The sequence below is a fragment of the Microtus ochrogaster genome, unplaced genomic scaffold (assembly GCF_000317375.1).
Source record: "Microtus ochrogaster isolate Prairie Vole_2 unplaced genomic scaffold, MicOch1.0 UNK4, whole genome shotgun sequence".
Lineage (NCBI taxonomy): Eukaryota > Metazoa > Chordata > Mammalia > Rodentia > Cricetidae > Microtus > Microtus ochrogaster.
The window spans coordinates 598,068-611,781 of NW_004949102.1; the positions used below are offsets into that span (position 1 = coordinate 598,068).

General features: G+C 42.0%; 1 protein-coding gene across 7 annotated transcripts in view; it reads right to left on the reverse strand.

Moving 5' to 3' along the window:
- Positions 1 to 13,431, reverse strand: part of Cadps2 (calcium dependent secretion activator 2) — a 520,741-nt gene extending 507,310 nt beyond the window's left edge. For 3 of the 7 annotated variants that reach the window (XM_026788544.1, XM_026788545.1, XM_013353254.2), the window contains exon 1: positions 12,897 to 13,428. In XM_026788544.1, the coding sequence (XP_026644345.1) occupies positions 12,897 to 13,244 (348 nt within the window). In that variant the 5' untranslated portion in view covers positions 13,245 to 13,428. Of the gene's footprint in view, positions 1 to 12,896 lie in introns of all 7 variants that reach the window. The other 4 variants (XM_026788548.1, XM_026788546.1, XM_026788543.1 and 1 more) reach the window with 3 other exon arrangements.
- Positions 13,432 to 13,714: the final 283 nt, after the last annotated feature.

The window sequence follows — 13,714 nt, forward strand, 5'->3', positions numbered from 1 at the left end:
TCATCACTGGAGGCAGGCTTCGGCATCATCACTGGAGGCAGGCTTCGGCATCATCACTGGAGGCAGGCTTCGGCATCATCACTGGAGGCAGGCTTTAGCATCATCACTGGAGGCAGGCTTCAGCAGGCTTTAGCATCATCACTGGAGGCAGGCTTGGTGGTAGAAGAGCATCATTGGAGGCAGGCTTTAGGTCTGAGAGTCTGGTCCACTTCCTGTCCAATCTCCTTCATTGCTGTAGACACAATGTGACTAGCAATCTGATGCTCCTTACTGCTATGTCTTCTTCCTACCAACTGTCCTGCCACCCCACCAATATATTTCTTAAACTGCAAGCCAAGTTAAGCTTTTTCTTAAGCTTACTTTAACTAAGGAATTTTGATATAGCAATGAACAAATATCTAACAAAGATGTAAATGTATAACTTTGTTTTCATTATCTTATAACAAAGCAGAAAAAAAATCAGGAGAAAAATCATACTTTCATATCTCACCTTTGATCAGTCCTTACCAAAAAAAAAAAAAAACAAATCAAAACAAAAAACAGCAACAAACAAAACAAGAACAGAACTATGAGAAAAAAGAATAGAAACTGCAGAATGGATAGAACCAGCTCTCTGTGGGTAGCAAAGCGAAAGAACTCACAACGAAAACTGTAAATTGTTCAGTACATCACTGTGAGAACAGATACTAAAGTTAAAAAGAAGATTAAAGGTTACCATGGTAAGGTCTGTAACGCTGATGAAGATAAAGAAGAGAACTTAGAATTCTACATTATATAACGAACTAGACTGAGAACAGTTGGAGGGTAGCAGGCAGGTTGCTTCCTCTCCCCACCAGGTACTTTGGTCCCTTCTTATCCTAATACCTTCTGATTGTAACAAACTACACTGTATATGAAGATGGCTTCCACCAAGAATGTCCTGCCCTGGAGACCACTTCAGACAACTCCCAAAACAAAAAAAACAAACAAACAAAAAAAAAACAACTAAATATGGTATATGAGAAACACTGCAGCTACATCTTGGTGGAGGGGCCTGAGTTAACTGTTAAGACAAAGATAATCACATAAATCTGAGAACAAAGAAAGCTCAATGAACAGAACCCAGGACAGCCGCAAGGCTGGAGGGTAATAATACTGACCAAGAGATTAACCCTTGGCAGACAGTTATGATCCACAACTAACAAAGCAATAGTAAGAGATGGACAGAGGAAGAGCTTCAACTGCCCGGCACAACCATCTAGCTATTGGAAACAGGGTGACATGTACACAGCCTTCCCATGGCTACAAAACTGAGAGCTCAAGGAATTAGTCAGTATCACTAGAGAGTCCCTTAGCTTTTGTCCAGTTTCTGCCACGGCCCTACGAAAACTCTAGACAACGGAGTTCAAAGGCATTTGTTTTATCAGCACCTCTTCCATTATCCAGATTTCTCTTATTCTCTTTTTTTCCTCAACTACTCACTTCTCTGTAACTCTTAATAAATATGACCTTAAGCTTTGCATCCTGCCACTAGAGTCCAGAGTCACCGTCCCAGACTTGTCTTTGGGTTGCTGATTATCAGTATCTGACACGCTATGTCTTTGAATCAAACACAACTGGGCTGTGAAAGGTCTAGTCACTCTCAACCCCTTCGTCAATGTTTATTTTCATTTTGTGTATGCATGTGCTGTGTACAAGTTCATGAATGTGTGTGTGTGTGTGTGTGTGTGTGTGTGTGTGTGTGTATATATATATATATATATGTATATACATATATACAGTTACATGTGGAGGCTACAACCAATTCCAGTGTCCCCACTTATTTCTTGAGAGAGGGTCTTTCATTAAACCTTAAGCTGAGCAATTTGGCTAGAATGAGGCAAGAAATCCCACTGATCTCCCTGACTCTGCCTCCGAAGCAATGGAATTATGGGTGGGTGCCATCACCTACCACATCCGGTCTTGACATGGATACCAAGGATCATGATTCAGGTCCTCACGCTTGTGTGGCAAGCATTTTACCAATGGAGACAGTTCCACCACTCAATTAGCATTTTCAAAGAGGAAACATGGGTTTTTAACAGTGGGACCGGAGAGATGGTGCGGTGTTTAAGAGCACTGGCTGCTCTTACAAATTCAATTCCCGGCACCCCACATGGGCAGCTCAAGGCAGTCTGTAAATCCAATGCCCTTTTCTGACCTAAGCAGACAAAACTTCCATATCCATAAAAATAAATTTTGTAGGGTTAAGCCAGCCCCTTAGGGGGCGGGCTTGCCTCGGGCGAATGTTTACTTATAAATCGGGCAAGCGGGAGCCCGCGCGCCCCTTCTGCTTCCTGTGCTCCGCGGGAACCTTGGTCCTGTAAGTTTATTTCTTCATTAAAGCTGTATATATTCTTTACAACCTGCCTGCATTTATTTACGCCGTTACAAAATTTAAAAATAATAAATAAAGCCCATCCGGCAGTGCACATCTATAACCTTTGCAACCCAGCACCAGATGCAGAAGCAGGCCAATCTCTGTGAGATCAAGACAAACCTAAGTTTCCTATCAGCCGTGGTGACGTATTGAGAGTCTGCCAGAAGAAGAAGAGAAGGAGGCAGAGGAAAGAAAGCAAGTGAAAAACAAGTTCAACTCTATGGTAACACACTTTGAAATTCTAGAAATGGCCAATTTGATAAAAATGGGCAATTACCATATTTGAATCTGGAACTGAGAAGAAATCTAATTAGGAAAAAAGAAAGACAAAAATCTTCAGTGGGTTCTGGATGTGGATAATGCAATTATTAGAGCATTTTCACCCTAAAAGACATTACTTGAGAGCACACATACAATGAAATGTGTCTCATTGCCCATCGCTATTTCTCCCAAACTTATGACTGTAAAATAGAAAATGATAGACCTTTCTCTTAAGAACATAAGTATAAAAACAAAAAATAAAAGTATACCAAACTCAAAATCAAATCCTCTACAGGTAGAAATTACCTAGGAATTGAAGATTTGATTTCATGGAAAATATGTAATCTGACACATATAAACCAAACAGAAGCAATCCACAGTCTCTATATATAAGAAAAAAGAAATTTTATAGCATTCAAAATCAATTTTGAATGTTTTGTCTTATTAATGTAATAAAAATGAAATATTTAGAATAAAGGGTATCTATCCTAAAATTTTAGCCAGCAGTACACTCACTGGTAAACTACATGAAGCCCTCCCTAGCAGAGCCACAGAGAGTAGGCTGGTAACCAGTCCTAGCACTCTGGCCAATGAGATGTAAAACGGACGAGGGCCAGCTACTGCACACGGCAAGCACACCCCCATCAACACCATTTTGCCCTGCCAGACAGAGACCCAGAAAGATCAATATTAAAGGAATCAACTGTGAGCCGTCAATATGTACAATCAATATGACTAGTTAGAGCATTAAAAATTAAAGAGCTCCCCACTTCCCCATAATTAGATAAATAAATTATGGAGAATTACAGGCTACAATAATAACAACAAAGTATAAGACACTCAAAATATCACCATAATTATAAATTTGAGGCCTCCATAAAATCAAAATTTCAAAATATTACAAAAAAACATGAAGATTGAGGAAAATGGCGTAGACTGAGCTCCTAGAAGACTGGATATAATGCAAGCATAGTTCCCAAAAAGGCTTAATTAGACTGAGTTTAAAATGACAGCACTCCAAATGGAATAGATACTAGCTTTCAATACCCTAAATATGCTACACCCAGCATCTCATTTAATCACAGGAGCAAATGAAGCAGCCAGGACCCACTGAGATGAGATGTGTTTATGCAGAGAATAGCAACTGGAGAAAGTCAGGAAGGAAGGGGGGAACATGGAAGGTAAGGAACTTTTGACAAAGAAGTAAAAACACTACCAGAAATTAAAATACATAGCAACTTTTCATCAAAATTAGTTGGCTCTGTGAACAGGAAAAGCTACATTAATATATTAAAATAATTAACATGAAAAGAGAAATACATAAATTATATATATTTTTATCATTAAATGAAGAAAGGATTTCCATTTATTTTATATTTTATAATGTACTCAGAGCACTAGATAATGTAAAACTCACATTGTAACAACTGAATAAATGGTTTAAGAAAAATTAATGAAACAATTAGTATGATTAACTAGTCCTTAAGGTTTTAGTGATCAAAGGAGGGCTTAATCAAAATTAAGGCTGTAAAGACAGCATAGCTGTTTTCTGGAGGGAAAAAAGCGGGGGAAATCTAACTTACCTTCAACTTTTATTTCAGTGAGTAACTGAGCATGACTGAGGAATGGGCCATTAAGGAAAATATCAATGCAAATCTACCCAAAAATGAAGTTAAAGGCAGATGATAGGAATATCCCACATGGAGGAATGCCATCTCTAGTGCATGTCTTAATAGTAGGCAAAACCAAAACTCAGTAGAAAAAAGATAGGAAAGAGTATTAGACCACAGGGGGTGGGGAGTCATCACCACATGTAATCAGAAAAGACCAAATTAAATTTCTTCGCAGAATTATGATGATATGATTAGCCTAAATAGCCTTTAAGTCATTTAGACCTTTTGCCCCAGTAATATTTCCTTTGTAGAAACTCATCACCAACTTGAAGGTTACATAATGAAAGCATATTTAAACCAAAGAGTTTACAAAGCTTTACCATAACATTTACATAACCAAAGTAGACATTTGTGATTTTTTTTTTTTTGGCTTCTTTTGTTGTGTGTTGATGTTGTCTCTCCCCCCTCATCTCTGCTGGGAATTGAACCTACAGCCTTATGCATGCAAAGCAACAGGTTCACCCAGAGCTGTAACTTCAGCCCCCATGATGTTTACAGCATAAGTTTTCCAAATGCAAATCAATGGTTACCCAACTACTACATTCAAGGAAAAACAGGGGCTTCTGATTAATGTCTACCTAGAAAGTCAGAAGCTAGGATATGGTAGGAAAACATGAATTCACTCTTAAATCTTTCTCTAAATGTTTCTAATGATTTTATTTCATAAGAATCACTTGAGAATATCTTCTATAATATACTTTTCTGAGTATAGAAGACAGGCAAATTTTATTTCATTATTTTTATTTTTGAGATTCTAACGTAAATTACAATCTCTCTCCTTTCCTTTCCTTTCTCAAAAGGTCCCCATATACACCTCCTGCTCTCCTTCAAATGCATGGCCTCTTTTTTACTAATTGTTATTTAACGCATATATAACGTATATACATACATGTTCCTCAATATAACCTGATCAGTCCACATAATGTTACTTGTATGTATGTTTCCAGGACTGGCCACTTGGCTCTAGACAACCAATTGATGAGCCTCTGCCCTCGGCTTTCCTGTTATCTAAAGGTAAGAGCTCTTGGACTTTTTAACATCCACTTTGGCACGTGCACTGGTACTGTTCTGGTTTAGCTCATTTTTAGGCAGTCATGTTGGTGAGATTTTATGTAGCAAGTGTCTTTACCTGTTGGGTGTAGCTTCTGATATTACTAGGAGACAATCTTACAGCAAACTACCTGGTTATTTGGCTCTTAAAGGCTTCCTGCCCCTCTTCCACAATGTTCCCTGAGCCTTAGGTATGGGAGTGTTTTGTAAATGTATCCATTGGGACTAGGCCCTCGACCATGCATTTTGATTGGCTGTGGTTTTCTGTAGTGGTCTCTACCTGATGCAAAGAGAAGATTCCTTGATGAGGGGTGAGGACAACACTTATCTGTGGGTATAAAGACAAATGCTGAGAGACTGTTGTTCAGACCTAATTCTGCTTTACTAAATTAGTGGTAGTAGGTTCTATTCCAATAGCCATGACTTCACTGGGTAGTTAGCCAAGTTTCCGGCAGGAGGCATGATCACCCTCTTTTTGAGCAGGTCTTAAGTCCAATTAGAGAGCTGTTGGTTACCACCAAGGTGTGTAAAGCCACTACTTCAACCTAGGGTTATCGTGCTATGAAGGTTGTTGATATGACTCACTTGAGTCAGGTAAGGTACAATTGTTTTGAGAAACATATATGCATGACTGAAACGCACTACACTGTTTTACAGAAGACTTCTGTGAAGTTTACTCTTTTAGGCATCACTTGACATCAACTCCACCACTGAGATTTCATGACAATTTTCTTCTCAATGTCACTGGGAAAGAAAAATAACAATTAAGCTTACTTCACAACTCTGTTTCCATTATTCATTTTATGTTGTTGTTAGTGATCTCTTTATAGTTCTGTAATAAATTGTAGCTGCTAATACAATTTATCAACCATAATAAAACCTATTTAAAGACTTCAAAAGTCTAAATTACTGTACCGTCTTTCCCATTGTACTAACTCAAAGAATTCCATATTATTTAGATGCCCTTTTTGTTGGTGTTGCTTTTTACTTAGTAAAGAATGTAGGAGGAGAGAGTGAGCTGCTTGTTGGTTCCTGGCTACTCAGCCCCAAAATAATCACTGTATTATTTAAATCACTGCTTGGCCCATTTGCTCTAGTTTCTTATTGGCTAACTCTTACATGTTAATTTAACCCATCTCCATTAATCTGTGTATCGCCATGTGGCAGTGGCTTACCGGCAAAGTTTCAGCATGTCTGACTCTGGCTGTGGCTCCATGGCTTCTCTTTGACTCTGCCTTCCTTCTACCTTGCTATAGGCCAAGCCAGTTTCTTTATTCATTAAACAATAAAAGCAACACATAGACAGAAGGACCTCCCACTCCAACAGAATACCCACTTCCATACAGTATTCTGATTAATTACAAATACTTTCACCTTGACTAAGTGAAAATAAACCATTTTTTCTGTAGCTCTCTTTAGGACAGTAGTTCTCAACCTTGGCTGCACACTGAATTCACCAGGGAAGCCTAAAGACTACCTGCCCAATCTCTGAGACTAATTTAATTAGTCTGCAGTATCACCTGGATAATGGGATTTTTTTTAAAGCTCTCAAGGTGACTAGAAATATGCAGTCAAAGAGGAGAATCATAGATATTCCTTAAGGAGATAATAAATAAATCTTTAACCAATATGCAGGGGCTATAAGAAAAATGTTAATTATTTTGGACAACTCCACCATTTGATACTTGACTAGTCTTCACTCTAAAGAATGCATCACCTTGCCACCAATGCACCTAGGACTTGCAATCATGAGGTTCTCCCTGATGATGACAATACCATGTGAGTACAATATCTTAATAGATCCCACTGGGGGAAAAGTCTCAATCGATTGGAACTTCATAAAAAAAATATGTACAAGAATTCAAGTGGGCTGCCCCAAAGTGTGATTCCCTTTTCCATATTTCGTAACCTGGGAGTCACCTTCCTCAGTCTTTAAAGTTCATTTTTATTTACTTAGTTTGGATTGGAATGGGGACACGCACACACGTGTGCACACATGTCAAGTTACATGTGTAGAGATGCAAGGATCACTTCTCCATGTGGGTCCCAGGGAGTTAACTCAGACCGTCAGGCTCACTGACAGGTATCTTTACCTGCTGACCTATCCAGAGGGCCCAGTTTTCTCCATTTTCTTTGGAAATACTTCAATGACCTTATAGTGAGACTTGGCTGCTTATTTTCTGAGAGTACAACAAACACACGAAACTCTTAAAAGAAAAAGGAGACCGAAGAGGTAAAACACAATCCCAATACTTTATTTCACTTTACAAGCAGTCTTCAAACATCCAAATAAAGGATGATTACATTTTTGAAAGAGAGGGGCTCCAATACCACTTAATCCATTTGAGTTCTCATTAGCACAACTCATTCTAGCAAATTAAGCGCTGCGGCTGTGGTACCCGGACACCCTGTGGAGGGTTAGATGAATCAGCTAAAGCAATAGGCATTTTTCTCTGAGATACCATTTCAAGTCCCGCCTGAGGTTTTTCCTTAATGTGTGGTTTCCCACTGGATCCCCAGAGGACAAGGCATTCCCTATTATTAAAAGCATCAAACAGTGTAACCCATCCCTTTGGTATTTGCCCCCACACCATACTACAACCAAAGGAGCACGAAGGATGAATGATTCGGGCTCTGTTAGAATAGCACCAGATCTACTGGAAACTACAGGCAAAAGAGAAAGGCGGATTGCCAGGGTTCGTCACTGCTTTCTTGTCCCTCGGGTTTGACAACGGCACTGAGAAGGTTTCTATGAAGTCAGTTGTTCTAAGTCAATAGAGATTTCTGTTTTCAGAGCTTCCTTCAGGACACTTACAGGTCTCAAATCATGTTGAAGGGTACGAGTTCCGCAGAAAACTAGAAGATCTTTATACTTCCCTTTTATGGTATCTTTCCTCCATTCTAGATCTTACTAATTATTTGAGACATACACTAAATCTGAGGCTTGTGCAGACCAAACATTTACTAGATTTCGTATGCCATGCACTGTGTATGTTATGTATACAGTATACTTATATACAGTATCAGTTCACAACTGTAACTCAAGCCTCAAAAGTAAGGCAACACATCACTCAGGCCACAAGGTGCCACACAAAAGAAAGATGCCCTCTCGGCACTTGGAAACCTATTATTTATTTCTAACAAAGCTGGCTTCCCTGAGCCTGTTACCAGAAGACCAAAAATAAATAAATACAGAAAGGCCACCTGTTTCCAAAGAGATAAAAGTGGTCATTTTGAATAAGTTGAATATGCCTATCTGAAGAGCATGGAGCTAAAAGGGTTGCAGATTTGGGATTTTGAAAAATTTGCATACATATTACATCGTATCTTGGGGATGGGACTCAAGCGTAAACACAAAATGTATTCATGTTTTCTGCTCGCCTTATAAACATAGGCCAAAAGTAATTGCTGACAACCTTTTTAGTTTGTAACCATGACTTATCAAATGAAGCAAGATATGAAAGAATCCACTTATAAATCACTAAAAAAAAGTTTAAGATTTCTGAGCATTTAGGCTTATGGATTATCAGATTGTGGATGTTTTCTCTGAACTACAAAATTCAAATGAAAGATGGGCAAATAACCTCATCCAATATTGTATTTCCTCAACACAGTCCTGCAAATCAGTGCTACCGAAGAAATTTCTGCAGCTTTTTAATATAAATTTCTCAAACTTAGAACTATCAAAGGCTATGCAAAATGCTAAGAAATGATTTACAAAAGGTTTATTTCATAAAATGCACTGTGTATCATTTCAATGGCAATGCAATTAGCAATGGATGAACACAGGCATAGAAGTCATGCGCAAAGTTATCAGGTAACATTTTCATCTTTGAAATCCCCCTTTCCTTATTTCTAGTTAAAAACAAGAGTGGGCCATTTTCTCAACATGTTATATCCAATAATAAAAACAAAAATAACCGTGAAATGGCTGAGCACAATCTTCCAGTTCCTGCTTGATCCAAGCTACCATCTCTTCAAACAGTGTTCCCTGTAAATAGTTGTGAATACAGACTTAACAGCAGAAACACATCTGTGAATAGCCTTCCATGGTGGCCAAAGGGCTTGTCTTAGACTCCCCAACTTGTAACCACTAAGGACCCCATTTGTTACTTTTTCCCCTAGGTTCTCAACATTTTTTACATGTATGACAGGTGAAGACAGACCTTATTAAATATGTGTGATTTGCTTGAAGATTCTTTGTTTGTTTTATTTACTGTTTTTTCTAGCTATAACATTGATCTCTCCTTCAACCATCTAGAACTACCCAATGGTCGTAATTATTGATAGTTCTATAACGGAACAAATACAATCAAGTCAATAAACACGTGGTGGTATCAAGCAGTGTTTACTGCTGAAGCCATTTCATGGTGGCTGTTCGTCACCACACATGCCTGTCACGCATATAACCATGCATATATCCGCTGAGGCAGTGGGACCACCTGAGACAGTGCTCTGTCGCAGAAACAAACCAAAATCTACTCCAAGATTTTCTGTAAAAGCCGCAAGAGTCACCGCCATTCCTGAAAAGCGTCAGCTGTTACTCCTCTGTGTTGATGTGTGCTAGTCAAAACCACAGCACACATATTTCCACTGAAGGGAGTTTACTACTCTTTAACATTCTCAAAGAGCTCACAGACACAGCCTCTTACGAGTTCTGTGGGACATTTTAGACAAGTGAAAAAACGGGGGAACCAAACAAACCCTGTAGCTCAGCTCTGTTGCTAAAAGCCAAATAGCCCTACCAGTGAGAGGCTTTGACTGCAAACCTAAGTCGTGGCCTCCGGGGTAAGGTTCTTATCTCTGTAGTTCATTTTCTTCAGTCACAGGATGAGGACCCTTTCAGACCTCAATTTCTGCTCCTCTCAGTTCTCAAAGTCGGGAGAAGTGAGAGAGCAGTGGAAAAACCGTTTTATTACCTGTCTGACTACAAAGATGAAGAAGGAAAGTATACAATGGATTAGTGACTGTGCAATCTTCATGTTACTTCTTTTATAAAAACCCAACTGTATAATTCAAGACTTAAAGTAAGCTTTGGCATTAATTGTTGGCTTGTGCATCAAATTCACATGAACACAGTTAAATTCCCATTTTATTTTTCCTAGGAGGAAACCTGACTGCCAAGAATTGCTCCAGCTCCCTTTAGCAATCAGCATGTCTTAAAAAGAAAGAAAGGAAGGAAGGAAGGAAGGAAGGAAGGAAGGAAGGAAGGAAGGAAGGAAGGAAGGAAGGTGGAGGAGCTTCTGAATAAGGTAAACGTTTAGGACTTCCCCATTAAAATATAAATACTAAAGTTCATCTGATTATGCTTGAGGTTCTCAATATTTAAAAAGAAAAAGTCTAAGCATTCCAAATATTTTGCATAGAATGTATGCAGCGCTTTTCTCCTTTCGTGAAACTGTGTTTATTTTAGTAATGACTGAGTGACATTACATCAACAGTTTCCTCAGTAGCATTGTGAGTACACCTGTCTGCCAATTCAAATAACTGCTAGAGAAACATTCTGTTCAAACAGGAAGAGCCAGGAGAGCTGCATTATTTGACCAAACAAGGGAGAGTCCCTTCCTTAACAAACTGCAACAAGTATCCACAGTAGAAACGAGCCAGTTGGTAAATGACTTTCCTCATTAGGAGTCTAAAGGAAACCACTCCAAATACAGATGGCCTCTTCATTTTTACCAGATAATAATTTGTACATATGAGCACACTAAAGCTAAGCTAAATGGAATGTGAAAGGTGAAACTAGACACTGGATGATGCTCATGTACCCTGTATGGACTCCTACCACAACGGAGAAAACCCATGCTTAGTTTAAGAGGACTACGGAGATTGGCACTTGCAGGACCTACACAGGTAATACAGACTCAACCCAAGCAGCACATGAGGATCTACGGCCTCATGTAGGAGCGGAGCAGCAGGCTTGCCACGCTGCAGGGCATTCACCCTTCCGCTGGGGAATGGCAGCTTTCATCATGCCCAGTGGCTTGGTGCTAGAAAATGATCCTCTGACCTACTTCTCTCCAATGCATGAGGAGATGGCCTAGAACTGGTTAGGTCTCTATCAATCCGACGTTCTGTGAACTCCCTAGAGTGTTGGGCTACCTGAAGGGCTGCTGGGATTAGCCTTCAACAGTAAAAGAATGCGGCAAAGGTACTCAAGGAGATCATAGTTTCAGTATAGCTCACCTGCTTCTGATTTTTCAAAGTTAGGAAGAATGCTTTTTAAATATGTAATACAGTATCGTTAACCTCAGGCAAATTCATAGTTCTCCACCTAGCCTCGAACTCAGTGAGTTGCACCCAGTAACTATGCACAGCTTTTAACATGTCAGGCAGACTCCAATAATAATAATAATAATAATAATAATAATAATAATAATAATAATAATAATAATATAAAAACAAAGTTTGGATAAATGTGGACAGGAGGGTTGCGGTCAGAGGCACGGGTGAGTGGGACGTCATAGGACACTACTTTCTCTGGACTACGGTTTTATTTTAAAAGTCAATTCAAAAGGTTCTGAAAGAAAAGGTTCCCGTGCTGAAGTTACTATTTCAGAAAAACAAAAAAGGACTGTACATGTAGGTATGCTTTCTGCAAGCTCTGGGGTCGCTGGGTCCCCATGAATGTCACAAGCTAAGGGGACGCTTACAGATTCTTCAGAACCTTCCAAGTTCAGCATTCCATTAAAAGGTTTCCGAGACAGTTTCTAATGCACACATTTGGCCAATGAAGACGATTTCAGTCCCTTTGTGTATGGTACAGAACGTCAGACTCCTAGGGTCCTGTTTTCAAACTAATCAAGGTAGCCATTTCATCTGATAGAACTTCTTTAAGTGTGGGGGAAAGAGCCATTGGCTAAGCATTTGCTCTAGTCCAGATAGCATCACTGGTGGACTTCATTACACCTGCCATGGTCTGGAATTACTTACCCACAGTCATTCTGGGTGACTACCTTCCACGATGTTTGAATGCTACGCCCTGCTTGTTTGGCAGCACAGGAAACGGAGCAATGTAACTTTGCTTTTAATTCACCAAAGAACATGTATAGTCCTTCGCCTGCGAGGAGATTTCTCTGTAATGGGAAAGTGTCCATGCTCCATCTGCTTCACCTAGCTACATGCTCCAGGCAAAACCCTGCTCCATGCACCCCCACAGCAACCCAAATTAAAGTTGTTGGGAGTTGCATCTAACCCTGTCCCAACCTAACCTGCCCAGGTGCAATTACTGCAGGGCCTGCAAGGTGCGGTCAGCTGTTCCGTCCACGTCTTGCGGATGGTGAGGTGAAGCTGATAGCCCCTGTCAGTCCCTGCCAGTTCAGGCCAGTTCTGACCAGCTCCCACCGAGGTTAAAGACCAAAGCGCTCCCTCCTGCCCTAGACACCCCTCAAAGACTGCCTAAAATAGTGTCCCGGCCCCTCGCAGAAGGGTGGCTGCAGGTGCCCGAGAGCTCTCCTAAGAAAAATCCCTGAGGGGAGAAGTAGCCGCAGGAGGCTCCCTGTCCCGCCACTCACCTTCTGCTGCCTCCGGGCCATGTCGGTGGGCTGCTTGGCATTGAATGGGTACGCGATGCACCTCACCACGAAGACGTACAGCTGCAGGCGGATGCGCCGCTCCTGCTCCTCGTCCAGCTGCCGCTCGGGCTCATCTCGCCCCTCGCTGAGCACCGAGGGACTCGGGCTCACGGGTCTAGCAGCTCCGCCGCCGCCGCCACCTCCGGAGCGCCCCGGAGCGTCCCGCCGCCCTTCCCGAGCCGTGGCCGGCGGTGCTCGCTGGGAGCCACCCGGCGCCACCAGCACCTCGCGGCTCTCCTCCTCCAGCCCCTCGTCCGACTCCTCCTCGCTGGAAGACGGGTCGAGCATGGTGCTGGCTGGGGCTCCTGGGCTCCTCGCCGAGCGCAGCTGTCCCCGCGGGTCCGCGGGAGCTTGAGTCCGTGCGCGGCGGCCGCAGAACGAAAGGGAAAGTGGCCCGGGCTTTCCGGACACGTCGAGTTCGGCGCCCGAGTGTTTGCCGCGGCCAGGACGCGGGGCGGGCGAGCGGAGCCGCGGGAGGCGAGAGGCGGAGTTAGCGCGGGGCCGCTCGGGGCGCCCGGGGAGCGCTCGCCCAGCCCAGGTCCGCCAGCCCGCGCGGGCCCCCCAGCCCCACCGCCGACCCCCCGCAGCCCGCGCAGGTGAGGAACCTGTGGCGCCTCCAAAGCAACACGTGGAATGGAATGTCGAGGAGCGGCCGCGGGGCCGCGGAGTGCGCGTGCGCGCGCCGCCGCCACCGCCTGGGCCAGGCGGGTGTGCCTGGTGTCCCCGGAGCGCGCAGTTTGCAAGGGGCGGAAGGTTCA